This window comes from Salminus brasiliensis, chromosome 14 (genome assembly GCF_030463535.1).
Source record: "Salminus brasiliensis chromosome 14, fSalBra1.hap2, whole genome shotgun sequence".
Taxonomy (NCBI): Eukaryota; Metazoa; Chordata; class Actinopteri; order Characiformes; family Bryconidae; genus Salminus; species Salminus brasiliensis.
In genome coordinates, this window is record NC_132891.1 from 14818432 (window position 1) to 14840775 (window position 22344).

The window sequence follows — 22344 nt, forward strand, 5'->3', positions numbered from 1 at the left end:
CTGGGGAGTTGCTGGATGTTTTTTGCTACTATATGCTCATTTCTTCCTCCCCTTTATTTCCTTAAAAGAGCAATCCTATATTTTCCCTCCCATTTCAAACAAACTCAAAACTCTGAAATTTGTTAAACGTCTAGCAATAGCATCAGCACATGTGTATTATATGCCTGAGAAAATCTGACCAGCTTCTTGCCTGTGTTTACGCTGATTTCCTGTCTGTCCTATGAGACACTCCCATCTCCGTCTGTTCAGCTAAACAACATGGCCAAAGCTGGTAAGGGCCCTGCATCGCTGTTGGTCATCGCTAAATAGAGCCCAAATTATTACATGTAAATGACTTAAGGACAGGTCTGTAGACACTGCTAATCTGCATGATGTGCTGAACTGCTTGAGAGACACTTTAGAAAAATGTTAGCACTTAGAGAGTGGTGTAAAGTAACGCTTGTGTGAACCTTCAAGAGAAGGCTTCAAGAGGCTAAATGACATGGGCAGCACCACATATCGGGGTAAAATGCTAACACCATCAGACTACCTCTGAGGGAACCAAAAAGAGTTTGTGGAGAGCATGATTAGGCAATAAGTCAAATGGAAAAAAAAAGTATACCATTTATATGTCTAGCTATAGTAGTCAAATGCATCTCAGACTGAAATCCTGGCTGATTGGGGTGGAATCTGCAAATTCACAATTATTACTGGTGTTTTGGTTGTACTGGGAGGAGTTTTGGTTGTTGAATGTGTCTTGAAGAGATGGGTGTGTTTACACTGCTGTAACATGTGGCTCACATGCATCTCAGACCACCTCCTGAAGTGGTTTGAGTGATGGGATCAGTGTTTACACCTGCAATTTTATGTGGCTTGGCCTATCCAGATCTAATCCTGATACTCAAGACGCATGCAGTGACCAGGTGTAAATGTCATAGTGTTAAGATCATCTTATCTGGTAGAGAGAGTGTTCAGTGTGATGCTTGCTCAAACATTAAAGAAACATCTTTATATTAATAGACTTACAGGAAAACTGGGCTACAGATTCTTCAGAAGCGTTCTGTACAAGTGTAGTAAGCACGAATGCATCTCAGAATAAACACCAAGCCTGAGGTGGATGGGCCTTAAAGAGCAGAAGACCACCTCAGCTTTAAAAATCAACCTTCTGTCTCTTCAAAAACACAAAGCTGAGAAGGCTGCATGGGGCACAGGCTAAAGACCAGACCAAACATAGCCCAGTCTGATGATTCTCCATTTCTCAAGGCACACAGATGGTAGAGTCAGAGTCAGTTCAGTTTTTTGTCTTCATTATATACATATGAATCATTGTTTGTAGATTAACATGGCTTTGCATTGTCTAAATATAACAGGTCCAGTAACTCAGTAGGGTGTTGTTGATGGTAGTTCTGTAGATATAGTACAGTAGTCCAGTCCACACCAGTCCAGTGAACTACTGGCACCTGAACTGACCTTGGCTGAAATTACTATCATTTATATGATTTGGATTATGTGCCTATAGGTTCACACTGTGATTTTAATCAGGAGTGGGCAGCGAGGACCGGAGTCCAGCACAGTTTGCTGGTTTTCCTGCTCTAACAGACCTAATAGACTTGGCAACTAACAGGTGGGTTGAACTGCCCACCCCTGTTTTAATCCCAGAAATGACAGTACAATGCTGCCAGTACAGCTTTTATGTAACTGCCATTTGTTTACGGTGTGACCCGGTCAATCTTTCGGACCTGCAATTCATCTATAATGGTAATGTACTGAAAATAGCAGCGTGGTCAGTTTATGGCTGTCAGCAGGGACTAAACCTGCCATCAGCTGTTCCATTCAAAACAGATAAAGACACAATAAGCGACAGCAGGCCCAGATGTCATTATAACACATATTCAGTTTATTTCCATAGAGATACACTTACCGATATAGTAACCTTTATTGATATATTTTGCCTGGACTGACCACCAGCAAACATTCCATCAGTGCAAAGATCTAGTGCTGTGATACAAATAGAGTTTTCTCTCCCAAAAAGAGAAACTAAAGCATACGGCCTTCGAAAATCTCAGTGGACTGTACCAGGATTCTGATATCTCACACGCGTAATCCAACAGTTAGTTGGCTGTTTAGGATTGAACTGTATTTCCAGGGTGAGAGGAGGCATAATAACAACGCTCCCCCTCCCCCCCTGAAAAAATCCGACACAGGCTGATTACATAAGTCATGATTAGCCTCACAGATCTAAGTGCCCTTTGATAACCCTCAGGGTCTGTGTCTGTGTGCTTGGTACCCATAAGCCCCAGTGTGGACTGGAGGCTGTCAGTGGACTATGGCAGGGTTAGGATGGCACCCAGAATGTCAGCAGTGCTGGGCTTTTCATCCCTTTTTTTCTTTTTTTTTTTTTCCTCTGTGGACTGGAGCGCTGCGCAGCAGGCAGAGTCAGCCAGCCCCAGGCTCTTACAGATTAGTGTGCAGTAAGCAGAAACAACCTCTGTCCCTCTCTCTCTCTCTCCCTCTCTCTCTTTCTCTCTCTCTCTCTCTCTCCCTCTCTCTCTCTCTCCCTCTCTCTCTTTCTCTCTCTCTCTCTCTCTCTCTCTCTCTCTCTCTCTCTTTTCTCTATTTTTTGATGTATGTGAATCCCTTCATCAAAGAATGTTTTGTGCTGTGCTTTTTGTACTGTTCTCTAGGTCTCTCCCTGTCCTTCACTCTCTCGGTTCGTTAGCGTGTGCATGTGCTCTACCACCGCCACTGTGCTCTCTCACTGTAGTGATGCAGTATATTTTATTCCAATTCAATGCAGCACATTTTTTCAGTGTGTCTTTCTGTCTGTCTCTCTCTCTCTCTCTCTCTCTCTCTGAACTGCAGATTGTGTTTGTAATTTGGAACGAGGAAAAAAAACCCTTAGGGCTCACAATTTGTTTACAATTCGCTTATTATTCAGGGACTACTATGAATTATTATGAATTATTCACTAGCAGCTCTGAAATACTTAGTAACTACTACTAATTATTCAGTAACTACTGTTAATTATTCAGTAGCTACTATGAATTATTCAGTAGCTACTATGAACTATTCAGTAGCTACTATGAACTATTTAGTAATTATTCAGTAGCTACTATGAATTATTTAGTATCTACTATGAACTATTCAGTAGCTACTATGAATTATTTAGTATCTACTATGAATTATTCAGTAGCTACTATGAATTATTCAGTAGCTACTATGAATGATTTAGTATCTACTATGAATTATTCAGTAGCAACTATGAATTATTTAGTAGCTACTATGAATTATTCAGTAGCAACTATGAATTATTTGGTATCTACTATGGGTTATTAAGTAGCTACTATCCATTATTTAGTAGCTATTGTAAATTACTTAGTAACTACTATGAATTATTTAGTAGCTATTATGAATTATTCAGTAACTGCTATAAACTATTTAGTAACTGATTTAAATCATTCATTGTGTACTATGAATTCTTCACTCGTCACTTTGGAACACATGAGACTTATGTTGTTATAAGAGTGATGAAAGGAGGAGCCATCATTGGATTTTAGGGAGTATGTAAGTATGACGCTGCTGTGAGATTATCCCTCTCTCTCCCTCTCTCAGAGATAGTAGTCCTCCTCCTCAATGTCTCCGTCCCCTTCCTCGAAGCCCAGTGCCTCTATGTCGTGTGTGATGTCAGTGATTCTGCGGTTGAAGTCGCGCGAGCCGCACGGCAGGGAGCAGCTGTCATATCCCCGCACAGCCGTGGCTGACGTGCTGCTCATGCTGCGCTTGATCCTCCCAAAACTGTCCGTCAGGATGCCGCCCTCTCTGATGCCTATTCCCTCCAGAAATGTCTCGAAGGTCCCTACGTCCTGATCAGGGATGAAGGGCCGCATACCTGATCATGGGGAAAGAGCAAACAAAGAGCTGGGCTGAGGATAATGAATGCTGTCGTAATGAGATCTTGCGTTACGGCGACAGGTAATACTACGTTTCACTGGCGGCTCTGGTATTGATGTCATTAGGGACGGATTAGAGCTGGAGAGGGGATCACTGCGATAAAAATGAGCACAGAGCTGTACAAATGAGCATTTCTGCAGTGCGGCTGGAGATTAATACAGATTAGTTGTTGACAGAGGGGCTTTAGTTATACAAAAACAGACCAACACACACACACACACACACACACTTACACAAACTCACAACTCCCCTCCTCCACCACCCCCTTTATGTTTTTAAAGGTTAATTGGGACTCCTAACAACTGTGCCAGACCTGGTAGACCATCATAACTGCCCCTTCAGATAAACAGCACTTTAAGCTTTCATATTTGAGATAGAGGGGAAAGCAAGCTCCGTTCCCGCATCAGATCTTCAGATCAAGTGTTTCTGTCCATCGTTATGCTGAGATGCTGCTTTTCTCAGAACAAAGACTTCACCACCAGACTTCCAGACTTCAACATTATTACATGGGATTTCTAGGATGGCGAGAAGCAGGAAATGCTCCAACTCCTAAGACTTCTAAAATCTCGCTGCAGAAATACTAAAAGTTGGTATGCTGGAAGGAACCCTGAATCATGGACATGCTTTACACATGCATTTCTGGGCAAGCCGAGAGATACAGAACTATCACTTAAAATGAAAGCAAAAGCAAAAGGTGTAGTTGTTCCAACCAGGCTACACCGCCCTATGTGTTCACTTTTAAGTCATTTACTGGTTTAACTTCCTGAACTCCTGGAGTGTTGACGGCTGTAAGAGCAAGTTACCACTTTCTCTGCTGCTGAGTGTGGCTTTATGTTGACTAAAGGCCATAGAAGCAACTAGTCCTATTGTGAATTTGAGTCAACTTACATAGTAACCACAATTTCCTTCATTTATTAAACCAAACCTAATGAGTAAGCTCAAATAATAGCTCATCAGATTTTACAGGGCCATGAATGTGAAACTCAGGTGTACTTTACTAAAAAGACAGGCCCTGACTTTATAAACTTGGTTCCATAAGCAAGACTATTAAACATTGGAATAATGTATTTTTTTCCACAAAAGAGATTGGCTGATATAAATATTGGCTGAAATATGTATTTATGGTATTTCACTGTAACAGAAACCATATTTGTTTTTAGAGCTTACAGTCTTTTGCTGTCATGTCAGTTTTTCAGTGGTTAGACAGACTTTTTTTTTATACAGCGTGACATTCAAATTGCATGATAGTATGTCAGGCATGTAACTCTACCGCCCAAAAGTATCCTGAAGTGGCTCCGTGACACTGTAGTAATACAGTTAGCAGTGTAATACAGTAGTAATGCTGCATAATTTTGTGTTTATTATGCACAAGACCTGGACAGAGTTCAGAGGCACACTGCAGATCATTTGTGTTGTTCTCCAGTACCGGGTAGTGAGGCTATACTGAAACTGCCAAGCGCGTGCAGTATAGTGACACAGTTATATAACCCGCTGACAGCACTGCATTTGCCTCTGTCTACTCACATTGCCATCAAATGTTACCCAGAACCGAGCGGATGTGTCAGCACTCTTCCTCCGTACAGCATATCTCTACAGTTGCCTATTGTGTGTCTCAGGCTTTTAAAGTGGGGACTAGGAAAATGAAGCAGTGAACACAATGCAGTGTGTACTGTAATGCACTTGGCAGTGTGTGTTCCAGCTGGACCACTGTAGGTGCAGCCAGGACCACCTAAATATATCTCAGTGTGTTGGTGCTTTGGGGAAATCCCCTACACTGAAAATGCATTGAGATCACATGATTTCCAGACTGTTAAAGCAACATTATTGGAGCATTGCTGTGAGGATTTGATTGTATTCAGCTTCAACAGTGTCAGAGAGGCCAGGATGTTGGAAAACCGCCGCCCTACCTCATCCCCAACTCTGGGTGTACTGGGTGGAGCACCATCATTCCAGAGGACACAATAAATTCCACTGCTCCACAACTCGTTGCTGGGGGACTTCATACCCCTCTAGCCTACATCTGGCATTAGGCATGCTGCAAATAGGTTCATATGTTTTCACCTAGAAAGTAGTTGTTTCTAATAAAGTGGCCAGTGAGTGGACGTATGCAGTAGGTGTTTCTAATAAAGTGGCCAGTGAGTGGATGTATGCAGTTGGTGTTTCTAATGAAGTGTGCACCTGTGTGGAAGTATGCAGTAGGTGTTTCTAATAAAGTGGCCAGTGAGTGGAAGTATGCAGTTGGTGTTTCTATAAAAGTGGCCAGTGAGTGGACGTATGCAGTAGGTGTTTCTAATAAAGCGGCCAGTGAGTGGACGTATGCAGTAGGTGTTTCTAATAAAGTGGCCAGTGAGTGGAAGTTGCTATATTTCAACACCAATGTGGTTTTGGTCAAGTACACAATCCAGATTGCAGAAAAAGAGGGATGGGGCACTCTGCACACCATGACACATCTAGACTAGAACCAGGCAGGTGGACATAAATATTCAACAGTTTGCATGTGATCAAATCATACTAATAAGCTACTTTGAGGTGCATGTTACTCTTGGTCTTCAACAGGATGTCAAGTGTGATGGCTCATGAATATTCAAGACTTCAGTGAACGTGTTGGGAGAGGGCACTTTAGAGACATACCTGACAGAAAAGGTAAAAGGAACGCAGTGGAGATTTAGAGATGAAAAGGATGCAGATTAAACTGAAAGGTCTGCAGTGACCAGTGGCTGCTGGCTTCATGAATATTCATCATGGATGGTGTGCTCACCTAGCAGAAGGAACTTGCGTGAGTCTCCGTAGAGCTGCAGCAGGTCTGAGCAGAACTGATATATTGGAGCACCTACGCGGTACTCCCTCAGCAACAGAGCAAACTGCTGGATCTCCAGAGGCGTCAGCTTACTCCGCAACTGTGCAGAAACAGGGGCACAAAACGCGAGCATAAGGGACATAACGGCATGGCTCTGATACTCAGATGGTAGGATAATGAACAGCAGATCTAGCCTCAGATATAGTTTAACAGTTTTCCAGAGGAATTGAACAGCTTAGGCACTTCCTCACCTCTGCATTGCTAAATAGCTCCAGGGGCTTTCTGTCAATCGTGGTTGCAAGATTGTTGGTTAGGAAGTTTCTATGGTGTCGTACTTAAGGTATTGTTACATGCACAACACATCAATGCCCTACATACTAATTCCAATGTACAATTAGTATAGTGACTTAGTTTGCATCTTAATCACCCAGCTTTCATGACTACATTTGCACACACACATATTTGTATTACTTTCTTTCTTTATTATTTATATATATATATATATATATATATATATATATATATATATATATATATATATTTTTTTTTTTTTTTTTTTTTTTGTCTATTTACCATGTCTTATGTCTGGTCTGTTGTCTTAGCACTATTGCACCACGTCCTAATAAAGGTATGTCTAATAAAGTGGCCAGTGAGTGGAATTATACTGTAGGTGTATCTAATAAAGTGCCCACTGAGTGAAAGTACAAGATTGGTGTTTCTATTATGAAATATTAGGACACACAATTTTGCTTCTCAGGAACAATAACAGGGTTGTAAACAGGCTTGTTTAAGCACATCTGTGCATTTTATGCCCCAAACCAAAGTCAACTACTTACTATTTCTTCATCAATCATCAGACCAATCTAAACTTCTGAATGAATGCATTGCATTTGTTGCATTGCGTTTGTTAAAAAGGATTTTTTAATGGTATTAGAAGTAATAGCTTAGTGGTTAGGTGGTCACTGTGGTATCCTCAGTGGTTTCTAGCTGCTAGTTTTTCTAAACATTCTGTCCTTCATTTCTTTGAGAAAAAATAACCAAATATCATCTTTGAATGGTTGCTATGCAGAAACAGTGCAGAAAAGTGTATACAATCCAACTATTGATCTGACCTGATCAGACTGAACATTTTGGAGTTCTTCAAATATTGATATCTTGACAGCTACAGTTCCAAACAGTGCTTCTAATGGAAATAAGCTGCAAAGATGTCCCATGGTTATGATGTCACTGCCATGAAAATATTTACATTACAGAAGCAGCCTGTTTTTGCCTAAGATTCAATTTAATTTTCACTATATTTAAATTTCAGAATACGGACACTATAACGTCCTAACTAAGCATAATAATTCACGTATTAATCCTACATAGGAAACATGGTAGTTCTTTAGTTTTAGTTTAGGTAGTTTCCAGAGTTTGTGGAGTGCCACAGGGTTCTATTTTAGGGTGTTGTAAGCTATGACAATAATGACGTCTGGGCCTGCATACAGTGTTTAAAGGGTTAATAATATCTACTGTGTGTGTGTGACTGTGAGTGTGTTGACCTCACCGTAATCATGTACTCCTGCATAAGCTGTAGACTTGCACTGCTGGGCTCAGAGTCGCTGTGTATCGACGCTAGACTGCGATGGGAGTCCTGATAGGAGAGAGAGGAGCTCTCGCTGTAGTTCTCACTGTAGTAAGACTCGAAGGCGTCCTGAGAGCCATCGCTGATGGAAAGAAAACACACACAGCACGCACTGCTAGCAAAGCTGAAAAAATATCAAGGGATCTTATCAGGCTCTGACCTATACACGAGGGTGCCATTAGAAATCTGAGGACAGCCTGTCTGCATAAACAAACCTACCATGTTTGTCCACTCCAGTGTACCACACACACACACACAAACACACACACTTTCCACTACTGCAGCTAAACAGTGCCCTGCCTACACTGAGCTTAAAGGTGCCCAAGTATGGAAAACTGCATGTACCTTTGCATAGTTGAATAATAAGAGTATGGTAAATGGTACGGACATACTGTGAACCTCAAACACTGTTGTGTATTTACTGAGAAGGAAGTCCACGATATTCACCCCCAAAATTGACAAACACCCAGCTTAGCCGTTTGAGATTAAATGCAACGACTGCTTTGGGAGAATAATGATAAAAGGAGGCTACAAAGGCTAAAACCTAACACTAGGCCGACTGAAGGAGTGCCACAGCGGGTATCCGTGTGGAAGGACCACTATGCCGTGGATGAAGTCAGCAAAGTGAGTAGGTGCTAGGCTAAAAGCTACCCCAGCCTGCGATCTCTTCAGCTAGCTAACTGCACACTGTGCAAAGGGGACAGTGACAGGAAAGCAACACTATCCAATAAGGCTCAGGAATAATTACGAAAAAATGATTGCAGTGATCTTCAGTATGCTAGACTATGCTATGCTATGTGTCTCCAGCCAATAAAAGCAGAGCTCCCCCCCCCCCCCCCCCCCCAACCATGGTAAATATGGTTGCCTTCGGACCTAAAAGGGAATTTTGGAACTGCTGAAGTTTTGGAAATTAGATCAGCCAAGCATAGTCTCAATCTGCTCTTTACTCACTATGAGCTGCAGCCGCTGAAGTCTGTCTCATATCCATATGTCATGTCTGTCAGGCAGCTGTCACCTAGGAAACACGCACAGATGAGCGATTTTGAAACTATAATTGTGATTGCAGGCTGCCTTGCCCTTATTGATACAGTAATGACCTGGATTGGCATGGCAAAGTTCTTGCAGACCACCATTTACTGCTCTCAGGATGACCAGGATGTAAACAACATGTAACACATTTCTCCCTCACTGACACCGTTTTCCTGGCCTCCAGCTGTGGATCCCTAGATGCAGCATTGTGTATGTTAAGAAAGGGCATTGCAGTTCCAGTGGCGCTGTCACTTACTTCTCTGCAACCAGTAGCGGTCGGGCATGGTGTGGTGATATCCCGCTCTGTCCACACACTCGATGGTCTGATGTCCGTAGATGATTTGAAACATCTGACAGATGAGGGCACAGTACTCTTCTGCAGCATCCTTTGTGTTTGTGGGTATTAAGGGTAATGGAAAATGATAATATTAGAAAAACAATAAAAGATCTAGATAAAATGCATACTGACACACATACACACACATGCATACACAGCTTGTGTACACATTTACAGACTGAGATCTAGGGCAACACAGTACTATCTCCATTTTAATCATTCCACTTTCTACTCTCTCTCTCTCTCTCTCTCTCTCTCTCTCTTTGAATGTCTCTCTCTCATACACTCAGATCCCTGACACAGCAGAGCATTACGTAAGCCTCAGTATTACATCACAGCGGGAGTCCGCTCTGGGTGCCCTGTTTACATCACTGCTGTCATAATTCGACTTGTCACTGCGGTTACTGCAGAGTGAAGGAAAGCAGTGAGAGAGATAGAGTGGGAAAAGCTGCAAGCTCTCCTCTCCATCACCGCCGCTCTACTCTTGATGTAAGAGACACGGTTTGGAACTTATCTGTCTTGTACTGTGTCTGTCCTTCTCATCTGTCTGTCCCTGCATCCTTCTTGCTATTAATCGCTACATTTGGGCATCCATCCTTCCATCCTTCTATCTATTTTTTCATTCCACCATTTGTAGATCTGACTGTCTGTGCATGTATTCATCTGGGAAGCCATCCAATTCTACTACCTTTTATCCATCCATCCATCTTTCTCTGCATGCTTTCATATCTCTGGCTGCATCCTAATTGCGAACTAATTGCTAATACTAACTAGTTTTTAGGTATGAAGTATGAAGTATAGATAATGGTTCCAAAATATCCATACTCAGTACCAGTGGGTATTTGAGTGTGGTTACAGTGGACCCAATGGATCCCACAATGGATAATGGATAAAGGCAAAACAGTAATCCATCCATCCATCATTGTCTAGGTACACATCCTTTCAGCCAGTCATTTGTATGCAAGCATTCATCCATCTAGTCATTCCACCATTCATCTGTCTGTCTGTCCATCCATCCAGTCATTCCACTGTCTGTACATTTTGCTCAACTGTCTGTCCATCCATCCAGTCATCCATTCATCCAGTTATCTGCCCATCTATCATCCATCTTCATCTCTAGATCTCTAGACTGCCTGTCAATCTGAGATGCATCCATCTATTAATCTAACCATCCAGCTGTTAGTTTATCCATTCATCTATCCCCCATAACCCATCTCTCTGTCTGTCTGTCCCTCTGTTCATCTGTATATTTATACATCCATCCATCCAGCCATGTAATCTATCTATCTGTCTGTCTTATCATCTATTCATCCAACCACCCACCCATCTATCCCTCCACCCGTCTTTGATTCTGTCCATTCATCAATTTGACTGTCTATGCATTCATTCATCATTTTGTCAATCAATCCATCCAACCTGTCAATCTGTCCATCAATCCACCCAACTGTCAATCAATCCATCCAACCAACATGTTTCATGTCTACTGTCTGTCTCTCACCCTGTTCTCCACGGCCAGTACGACCAGGTTGCAGTAAGCATCAGGGCATGGGATGGGCTCCAGTGGGTTGTGGTTTCTCCTTTCCCAACTGCCATATGACTTGCCCCTCTCCCAGCTTCCCATGCAGGCGTGCCTGCGTTCCCAGCTTCCCCCTTGCCCATGTTTCCTCTCCCAGCTGCCTCCTGCTTTGCTTCCGGGCCCGTGCCTCTTCTCCCAACTGCCCCCGACCCCTCCTCCTCCCCCTGTCGGGCCACGCCGCTCCCAGCTGCCCCCTACAGTCCTCCTCTCCCAGCTCCCACTCATGGGTCTCTTCTCCCAGCTCCCTCCACATGGCTTCCGGGTCTGGCGCCTCTCCCAGCTGCCCCCTACTTGCCTCCTCTCCAGACTGCCACCACCACCACCGCTGCCCCCTCCTCCTGCAGATCCTGCTCCACTTGCGCTGGTGGCACTCTGTTTGGCCTCATGACGAGAGGCTTTCCAGTCCACACCGCAGATGGTGTGTCGCCGCTCCATTGTGCCCCCTGCAGGCCGGGGGTCAGCGTTGCTCATAGTCTGTCTGCGGGTCTCAAGTCCAGTAGGTCTTTTCTCCAGAGATCCACTGGCCAGAACTGTGTCAACATTCAGACCTGGGGGGTGTAAAAGTATGAGCATGTGGTAGTCACAAAGTTTAAATAATACTATTGAGGAGACTTTAGTGCTGTCTTCCTTTAAAAGGTATATAATCAGTAAATAACTCAGCACTGTTAAATCAGCACAGTGATTTATCAGTCTACTCAGGCTTTAGTAGAGCTCAGTAACACTGAGATAAATAACTGATCAGCATAGTGATTTATCAGTCTACTCAAGCTTTAGTATAGCTCAGTAATACTGAGATAAATAACTGATCAGCACAGTGATTTATCAGTCTACTCAGGCTTTAGTAGAGTTCAGTAACACTGAGATAAATAACTGATCAGCATAGTGATTTATCAGTCTACTCAAGCTTTAGTAGAGCTCAGTAACACAGATAAATAACTGATCAGCACAGTGATTTATCAGTCTACTCAGGCTTTAGTAGAGCTCAGTAACACTGAGATAAATAACTGATCAGCACAGTGATTTATCAGTCTACTCAGGCTTTAGTAGAGCTCAGTAATACTGAGATAAATAACTGATCAGCACAGTGATTTATCAGTCTACTCATGCTTTAGCAGACCTCAGTAATACTGAGATAAATAACTGATCAGCATAGTGATTTATCAGTCTACTCATGCTTTAGCAGACCTCAGTAATACTGAGATAAATAACTGATCAGCATAGTGATTTATCAGTCTACTCAAGCTTTAGTAGAGCTCAGTAACACAGATAAATAACTGATCAGCACAGTGATTTATCAGTCTACTCATGCTTTAGCAGACCTCAGTAATACTGAGATAAATAACTGATCAGCACAGTGATTTATCAGTCTACTCATGCTTTAGCAGACCTCAGTAATACTGAGATAAATAACTGATCAGCACAGTGATTTATCAGTCTACTCATGCTTTAGTAGAGCTCAGTAACACTGAGATAAATAACTGATCAGCACAGTGATTTATCAGTCTACTCATGCTTTAGTAGAGCTCAGTAACCCTGAGATAAATAACTGATCAGCACAGTGATTTATCAGTCTACTCATACTTTAGTAGAGATCAGTAACACTGAGATAAATAACTTACCAGCACAGTGATTTATCAGTCTACTCAGGCTTTAGTAGAGCTCAGTAACACTGAGATAAATAACTGATCAGCACAGTGATTTATCAGTCTACTCAGGCTTTAGTAGAGCTCAGTAACACTGAGATAAATAACTGATCAGCACAGTGATTTATCAGTCTACTCAGGCTTTAGTAGAGCTCAGTAACACTGAGATAAATAACTGATCAGCACAGTGATTTATCAGTCTACTCAAGCTTTAGTAGAGCTCAGTAACACTGAGATAAATAACTGATCAGCACAGTGATTTATCAGTCTACCCAGGCTTTAGTGGAGTTCAGTAACACTAAGATAAATAACTCATGCATAGAACTGTGTGAATGTGATTACTGTTCACCTGTTTTGAGCACCAGCAGGTGCAGTGCATCGTCCCGCAGGTAGGAGGCAGCAGCGATCTCATGTGTAGGGATGCGTAGCAGCAGTTTCTCATTGTCTCTCCAGGTGAGCAACAGACAGCGTGCGGACAGACTGAGGATGCAGTCCTGTTCCACACTTGTCTGCAGAGGCAGAACCTTCAACTTCTGCAAGAGACAGAGAGGAAGAGAGAGAAAGACAGAAAGAGAGAGAGAGCGATAGAAGCATTTGACATTTCTGAGCCTAGAAGGTCTGTGATGGATTACAACTGTCACTTTAATATTGTCACTTCTCTCAGAGCTGGCAGCTAGTAGTGGAGGGAGAATGTTCTTACCCTGGCAGTGTCAAGAAGCTGCAGCAGCTCATCCCTGCTGGAGGGGTTCAGGGAGCATGACACCCAAGTCAGATGACCCAGGAACTGAAAGTTGCATTAGACTGAGTTATACATAGTGATTAGACTGTCAGAAACTATGTTTATATATATATATATATATATATATATATATATATATATATATATAGCTTATATATAGCTTAAAGTTAAGCTAAAACATTGCTTTTCTTTGTGTTATTGCATCCAAATGAGCACATGGTTTAGACCATGTTTTTGAGAAGCCCTCCAGGGTGAAGATTCTTGAGGACTGCAATTTCAGTGTTTTCGTGTGAACAGGCAAAATAATGATGCCTGATCAGGATTGTGTGGGTGATTCTCTATGGTAGATTTGGGTTTCGCCATTGTAGGCTTTTTTTATTCTGGTACCAATTAGGTTTTCAGTCTATGTTTGAGATCAAGTTATGGAGACCAGCCATTTGACACTGTATTTACGTCTGTTTTGGCCATAGCACTGCTTCTTTAATGAATGTAAAATCAAACTTTACGAGTTGTAAGAGCCTCCTGCTTGGCTGTTGTGATCACACAAGCTTTTTAGGGACCCCTGTTCACCAGCTCATCCCAAAAGGATTGGATGGAACACCATCATTCCAGAGACCACAGTTGCACTGCTCCACAGCTCTACAGCCCCTATAGGTTCATGTTGATCTATGAAGTATAGTTTCATTAGCATAGCTAGAAGCTGAAGTTAAAGTTGTCACAAAAATGCTTGAATTTTAATCCTTCAGCAGTTTATTAAGCAAGGTTTTTGTGTGCGGACAACTCATCACATATCTTAAAGGTAGGAGAAACATTTAAAAACTACAACAGTGATGTTTGAAATGCTAACGCTAGCTTGGTTGTATTGTTTAGCCCACAGATTAGTGGCTAAGCTACCAGTCAGGATTTGTTAAGCAGGGATACATTGTCAATGGCTCTATGATGCTTTTCATAATGCATGGTGGGAACTGTAGCAGAGCAATGAAAATGCATGAATTCAGTCAAACCCTTATAGCTGAGGAATACAAAGTAATGCAATGCGGCAGAATACTGTAGCCTATATCACAATAGATTATTCACTATTTCATTAGATGGGTCTGTGGCCAATCAGGGTAGTCCCACCTGTGGCTTCATGCCGGCTCTCAGATCAGCCTCTAATCTTTACCGTGTAGAACCTTTGTGTCTTTGGGGTGACCTTTCTGTTTTCATAGCGTAGCCTGGATTAGCATGCATTCTGTACATTATGCATGAGCCAGTGTTCAGTGGTGTGTAAGGTGCGGAAGCTGCTGACCTTGACCTCTTTCTCCACGTAGTCGTAGATGAGGCGCTCAGGGTGGATGAGGAAATCAGGTGGGTAGAGAGGCACCGTGTGGAGAGGCCTGCGATACACACTGCCTCTGTCTGCCTGCCGCCGGGCAGACTTAGGGAAGACCAGACGCTTAATCGGTGAAACAAATCCCTAAATAAAGAGTTACAGGTTTATATGAGGGCAGAGATGGTAAAAAGGGCAGTCCAGTTAAGGTTCTAACAGAGGAAAGATTCACCAAACTTGTAGAATATTCATATTTTTTACATTGTCTCAGTTAATGTTTTAATACTAATGGAAAGCAGCAGCTGCACTTTACTTTTCATTATAAATGGACTAACAAAATGCTCCACACTCACTTACTTATTTACCCAGTTACTCTTCTCATATGCACTTACCAACTAGAAGACACAAAGCTTTCAGTGACAATATATGAAGGGTTTAGTAGTTTTCTTTCGGTGTAGTAAAGTGTTAAGAGCACCTTTTAAACTCCTGTATCATGGAAAGGTATTTCACTGGTCTATAAGGGTTTATTTCACAGTTTTGTTCCCCTAATTTAGTCCCACTTGGATTCATGGACTCTTGGCCACGGATGGTTGTAATGTGATCTCCTTTTCGGTAGGAGATTTTAGAAAGCTGTTCCACTCAGACAAGCTTTGGAATAAATCTTCATTACTGACTTTAACAGTAAAAGTAGTTAACAGGGTCAGATATTTGTAGGTCCATTATAGTGACACCATGCCTTATTACAGATTTCATGCTTCATGCTCTGATATCTGCCTCATTTAAACTGTATTTTCCAAACTTTTATCACTTTTATCACTTTTTTAAACTTAATTCAGTTTGTTTTTCAATAAATCACCTATGCATTGTTCTTATCATCATTTTGAAGTACTGGCATATCATATCAAATTCAGTTCATGCATTTATATGTAAAACCTGTACATTAGTATTTGTATTTTTTAGAATTTCAAACTTATATGGAATTCTATACAGTTATATATTTTTAAAAAGTGCATTTCCTGAAGAAAATTCAGAATGGTTGCACTACTGAGGGGTTCCCACTTCCAGGCAGTCATTAAGCTGCTGTTATGTGGCTGCTATGGTGTTGTGTAGTTGCAATGTGGTTGCAATTGGATCCCAGGCAGGTGTTGCCATGTGCTTGGCTTGATATGGTGTTGCTAGGTGGGTGCTATGGTATCCCATTTGGTTGTTGGTGGTGTTGCTAAGTGATTTCTAGGTGGCTGCTATAGTTTTAATGGCTGGTTGCTATAGTGTTGCTAGCTGGTTGTTATGGTGTTGCTAGGTAGTTGCTATATCCCCCATAACATGTTCCTGCGCTCTTCCTAACCCCTTGTGTTTTTCCCTCCTTTCTGTTTTCATTCTCTCTCTTTCTCATGTATTGAGATTCCCGGGTCCAAATGTTCCATCCCGGTACTGCCTGACCTGGCTCTGCAATACCCTGCTGCCCGCTGTCCTGCTTTTTCCTCACCTCACTGCATGACTTTGCTTTTGACTGTTTATCTGCATGGACTTTATCATTCACACGATTTCATCTAGAATGGCTTGACGCCTCATTTACCTTTTTTTTTTTTTATTCAGTTTCATTTTATTGTTGTTTTTATTCTTGTTTTGCTTTTTATTATTATCCGTTATCAACCTGAGGAGGATGGGTTTGCCTTTTGAGTCTTAATTCTTCTCAAAGTTTCTTCCTCTTGACTCGAGGAACTTTTTCCTTGCCACTGTTGCCACATTGTGGCATTCGAAGGGTGCCAAAACTTGTGCACCCCATTCATTCCTTGGGTAACTGCAAATATCAGTTGCAATGCGGAAACCATGCGGGACACGCAGTCAAAAATGGGAATAAAAAGAAAATGGAAAAGGAATAATAATAATAATAATAATAATAATAATAATAAATAACAACATGCAATGCACAACCAAAATAATATGTATAATATTAAAATACAAACTATTATATGATATGAAGTGCATTAGGTCAAATTTGTTGACTCATAATAAAATGGCTGAGCCATTATAAAAAGACCCATGATGCATGTGGTTCCCATTATTGATACACACCTGTTGGATAGTGCAGCTTTTAAACATTTCTGAGCCTTTCCTTTAAAGGATGTTCAGCATTCCTCAGAATAGGCCCTCCATTTTAAATGTGTTTGAAATAAGTCGAACTGGCACCGATATATTCAGTGAGGCAGGAAAACTCAATGGCCATGTCAAAAATATTTCAAATTAATGCTAATGCCGGTCTGACCCTTCAGTGATTCTGCATTCACTTCAGTTTAGCCCTAAGGATGGCCATTAGCTTTGGCTATTTCAAGAGCTACTCTTGCACAGGTCCACGCAATGCTAAACATCAGCAGAGTGCCTGAAGCCCCCGCTGTGACATCATCAGAGAGACAGCTGTCAGAGAGCAGAGACGTCTCCTGCGGAGCAGCACAGATGAGATAACACATGCCCCATTAGCAACCTGCTGATTTACATGTGTATGCATGTGTGTGTGTGTATGGGAGAGCACGAGTGAAGTGAGACAGAGCGTGTAAATGTGTGAAACCCCTCTGACATGCCTGTCAGTGAGTGTGTGAGTATGTGCTCACAGTTTACAGTACATGTGAAGTGGTTAATGCGTCGGCGTCTGCGTAAAATTGTGTTTTTGTGTGCACATGCAGGCATGCATCAATCAATCAAGCCTGTGTGTAACAGGAGCATTACTATATTGGAGGCATTTGGGGGGCCTGCCCAACAGTCTCTGGTTTTAATCAGATTTTCAGTTAGTGGGAGCTCTGCGGATAAAAACGCCTTGCTGATGAGGTCAACAGAGAATGACCAGACTGGTTCAAGCTGACAGAAAGGCTATCAGAACCCAAGTCAGCACTCTGTACAGTTGTGGTGAGCAGAAGCGTATCTCAGAATGCACATCACATCCAAGCTTGAGCACCCCATTCATTCCTTGGGTAACTGCAAATATCAGTTGCAATGCGGAAACCATGCGGGACACGCAGTCAAAAATGGGAATAAAAAGAAAATGGAAAAGGAATAATAATAATAATAATAATAATAATAATAATAAATAACAAAATGCAATGCACAACCAAAATAATATGTATAATATTAAAATACAAACTATTATATGATATGAAGTGCATTAGGTCAAATTCGCTGACTCATAATAAAATGGCTGAGCCATTATAAAAAGACCCATGATGCATGTGGTTCCCATTATTGATACACACCTGTTGGATAGTGCAGCTTTTAAACATTTCAGGCAGGTGGTCTACACACAGCAGAACACCATGTTGGGTTCCACTTCTGTCAGCCAAGAACAGAAAGCTGAGGCTGCAGTGGGCACAGACTCACCAAAACTGGATAGTTGAAGACTGGAAAAATGTAGCCTGGACTGATGAATCTCAAGTTTTGCTAATGCACACAGATGGTAAGGTCTGAATTTGATGCCAACAGCTTGAATCCATGAACCTATCTCTAAAAGTCTCTAAAACTGGCTATGAACATGACTCCATCAGAGCATCTATGGAAATTGCAACGTTCTCTGACCAATAGACCCTACAGCGAATAGTGAGGACAGCTGAGAAGATCATCAGAGTCTCCATCATGGACATATACTCCGTGAACTGCGTCCACAAAGCTACCGGCATTATGGACGACCCCACTCATCCCTCATACAAACTCTTATCACTGCCAGAGTCTACAACAGCTTCTACCCCCAAACTATCAGGCTTCTTAACACACAAATACTGAGCTAAGACCTTCTCTCACCTCACACACACCCACACACATAATGCACACTCACACACATCTCTACTGATGCTCTCACCATGTGCCTACTTGCACACCAATCAGGTTATTTGCTGCTAAATACTAGATACATAAGAGCTGCTCTCTTCTGCTTTAGTTACTGCTGTGTTCCCGTATGTTATAAGCTGACTGAGTATACCTGTATGTCATAGCACCTTACATACCTCTGCACCTTATCCCCACCACACACGTTCGGTTCAGAGTGCTGTGTTGGTGCTGCACTGTCCTGTCTGCTCACTGTGTCTAATATCTGTTGTGTTTATGGTATTTGTTGTGTTATTCCGATTCCATGTTTGCTCTTTATGTATCTGGACTGTATTGCTTCGGGTCATGTTGCACCATGTAGTCCTGGAGGGACATCATTTCGCTTATACTCAGATGGAATGACAATGAAAGCCTTTTGACTTGACTTGACTTGACTATGAAGATTAGACCAGATTACATTCATTTTTTAATGATGATGGTGGTTTGCCTGGGATTTAATGCTTGCTGCCTACCTCCCTTAAGGACAAATTCTGCCCAAGTCTCAGTGTGTTTAGATCTATTTTGTGTGTCTAAGTGTGTGTCTGTTCAACTGTAAATGAATCAGAGCTAAATTAGCAGAAAGAAAAAACACTCTATCATAATCAGAACTCATTTCTATCATTACAGCTAAATAAACATCCAATTTTCATGTTTAATTAATATGCTTTTCTCTGTGACAAAACTGGCTGTGCAGTGTGATAGCGCTGGAAGGAGGGCAGCTGATGAAATAAATGAATGTTTTTTGAGCTTCTATTGAAAATGAAACAGTTATTTTAGGCTCAGATCTCAGCAAAGTGAGCGCCAGTCCTGGCCATTTTAGGCTTAATTCATTTTTGTTCTTGAATCACACACTGCTGATGGAATGTGGGGTGTTGTTTAGCACACGCTCTCTGCTTTGATTAGTGCTAAATGAGACAGAGACTATGCTACTTAGCTTCTATGATATTCAGACTGCAGACGTTTATATTGATTAGCTCCTTCTCCTTTGGGGCCGTTCACACCAATAGTTGTGTATATTTAGTGCATATTTCTGTGCAGTATGACTTGGAGAAACAGCAGAGATGGCATTTCTTCATAGCTGTGGTGAATATCTGGGCAGCATAACAGGTAAAATGCAAAGCACCTGGCTATGGTAGCTGTTGAGCTTAAACTAGAGGAGTACCACTGACAGTGGGGTTAGGCTGAGATCAGAAATTAATCTCTCCAGAGTTCGCTTGGAACCGGGCCGTTACAACCTCTTCTCAAGGCTCTTGGGTTTTTGGTCCACATCCAACTGTGATTTCTATATTTACAACTGCCCAAGACATGACTGGGGACAGCATGGCCTACTGTTCCCATACTTTCCCTAATCCCCATACTTTAGGAAGCAGAGGGCTGCCGAAAGGATTTTACAGGAGTCATGGAAGGGGAGTCAGACTTAGAGCTGTCAGGTGATGAAGTGGAGAAGGGCCGGACAGTAGAGCAGGAAGGTGAAAGGTCAGAAGAGGACCTATCAGCTTTCTAGGAAGTTATTTTATTATTCTAGGAATATTTTTTGAGCCCATAAACCAACGGGAGGTGCTCAGCTATGGTCATCTTTCTTGTTTACAAAAACACCACATGAAAATGAAGAAAAAAACATTGCATAACCCCTACGTTCGGAGTTCAATCAAGACCCAGTGTCCACTACAAGGAACATGTTATAAAAAACAAACAAAGGATAATTTTTTTGGTTTTTGCTTTTCACTGTAACATTCACCCACAATAAATAAAAAATCATCTAAAAAATTCAATTATCAGAACCCTTTTTTTCTGGGTCATATGAGGGCATATGGACTGTATGAGCGAAGAAGTGAATAGAAGGTTTCGGACAGTTGACAGTTGACACATACGCTGCAGTCCAAGTGCAGTGAAATGGTATGAAATTATTATTATTATAGTTGACAATATGTTACGCACGAATATACAGGAAAAATGCCAGAGAATAGGAAATTCTGGATAACAAACATCATGCTTGTTTGAAAAGATAACACCCCTCAGAGTGACTCTACCAGTGACTGTCAGTAAATCAGAGAACATGACCTGCACTTTTAAGAGGTCTAAAAAACCTTCACTTCATGTTCTGCACCAATTCTATTGACCAGTTCTTCACACTTCCACATCTGGAGGCTCTTCTACGGCTTTGCCCAAAGAACCCTCTGAAGCGCCTTTCGATTTAATTGTGTACTCATGTAAAACGCAACCCAAAACAATGATGTCAGCAGCAGAGGAAATGCATGCATCTTGGAGGTGTGTCATAAAACATAAAACATCTCATTTGTTAAAACACACCTAATAGAACAGAAGACCTCCTACCTTTTTGGCCTTCTTGGGTTCATAGTCCATGTCGTCTGGTGTTGTAAGCAAGTATGTTTGTATCTGTGGTCGAGTGCATATGTGTGTGTATGTGTGGGCAGGGCTGGCTTGATCTTCTGTTAGCCCCCTGGAGCCAGGCAGGACGCCTCAGCAAGTGCAGGAAATCAGCTTCCTGTTGGAGAGGAAACTCCACCAGAGAGCCCAATCTAAACTCTCCACCAGCACCTCTATGCTGAGCACTCACAACACACACACACACACACACAAGAGTATGTAGATAGTCAGTGTAGGCAAATTGCTCATGAATGTTTATAGAGCATACACAGGCTAAGCCTATCCCCATACTAAAAGAAATGGGGACACTTTAGTTAAGGCCAGTGTTTTAAATGGACTAGAAAAATAACTTATAGAGCTATTTAAGTATTTCCAAAGGCTTATTTTAACATGTGCCAATTGTTCCAGCATTCCCTGGCATTGATGACCTCAACTTTAACAAAAGAAGCTTTTATGACAAAAGAAGCTTGTTGGTGTTAGCAGTAAAACACAAACCTCAAACACTGACCTTACAGAAACATACCTTGTACTTACCAATATGTCATCTGCTACCATGTTTTACAAGCCATCAAGACCTTTTTTCTTCTTTTGTTTTTTTTTTAAGTTAGCTTTCATTTTAAGAATTACAAATGGTGAATTAAATCTTGAACCGATGAATCAATCACTTAATAAATCACCCTGCTGTTCTCTGTGGAATGTATAAAGATGCTTAGCAGGCCCACCTTTTGTGCCTGCAAGATAAACATGGCAGGAAGGGAAAATCAGCAGGAGCTTCAGCCGCAAGGAGTGTTCAACTGGGAACAGGAACCGAAACAATATCTGCATTTACACTACACTACAATAATCCCTGCTGTCTGCTCGCTGGTGGAGACCATTTGTGGTTGGGTGCTGGTGCTTGTCTACCCTCTGGATCAGCCTTTCCCGCTTTATAAAATCCTCTTAAACCCTTTGTTTTTCCTTCCTTTCTGTTTTCCCATGTATTGAGAAGCCCTGTTCAGAATGTTCTGTCCCAGAACTGCCAGACATGGCTGTCTATTACCCTGCTGCCCATTGCAATGCTGTCCTGCTCTGGACTGATTCATTGATTCATTGATTCTCACCTCATTGCATAGCTGTGCATATG

At 41.9% G+C, this 22344-nt stretch overlaps 1 protein-coding gene across 1 annotated transcript; it reads right to left on the reverse strand.

Moving 5' to 3' along the window:
* Positions 1 to 1853: 1853 nt before the first annotated feature.
* Positions 1854 to 21278, reverse strand: ccm2l (CCM2 like scaffold protein). Its single transcript, XM_072696942.1, has 10 exons — positions 21168 to 21278; positions 14964 to 15131; positions 13637 to 13720; positions 13286 to 13469; positions 11216 to 11841; positions 9637 to 9766; positions 9303 to 9366; positions 8274 to 8433; positions 6689 to 6827; positions 1854 to 3868 (listed from the first exon to the last, which is right to left on the reverse strand). The coding sequence occupies exons 1-10, from the start codon at positions 21195 to 21197 to the stop codon at positions 3588 to 3590; spliced, it is 1866 nt and encodes a 621-aa protein (XP_072553043.1). The 5' UTR covers positions 21198 to 21278; the 3' UTR covers positions 1854 to 3587.
* Between the last annotated feature and the right edge of the window lie 1066 nt (positions 21279 to 22344).

Coding starts and splice junctions, on each gene's coding strand:
- ccm2l (XM_072696942.1), bottom strand. CDS start 21,197: ATGGACTATGAACCCAAGAAGGCCAAAAAG. Junction 13,721..14,963: donor ACGTGGAGAAAGAGGTCAAG/GTCAGCAGCTTC, acceptor TGCAACTTTCAG/TTCCTGGGTCATCTGACTTG. Junction 8,434..9,302: donor TTCAGCGGCTGCAGCTCATA/GTGAGTAAAGAG, acceptor TCTTTCCATCAG/CGATGGCTCTCAGGACGCCT.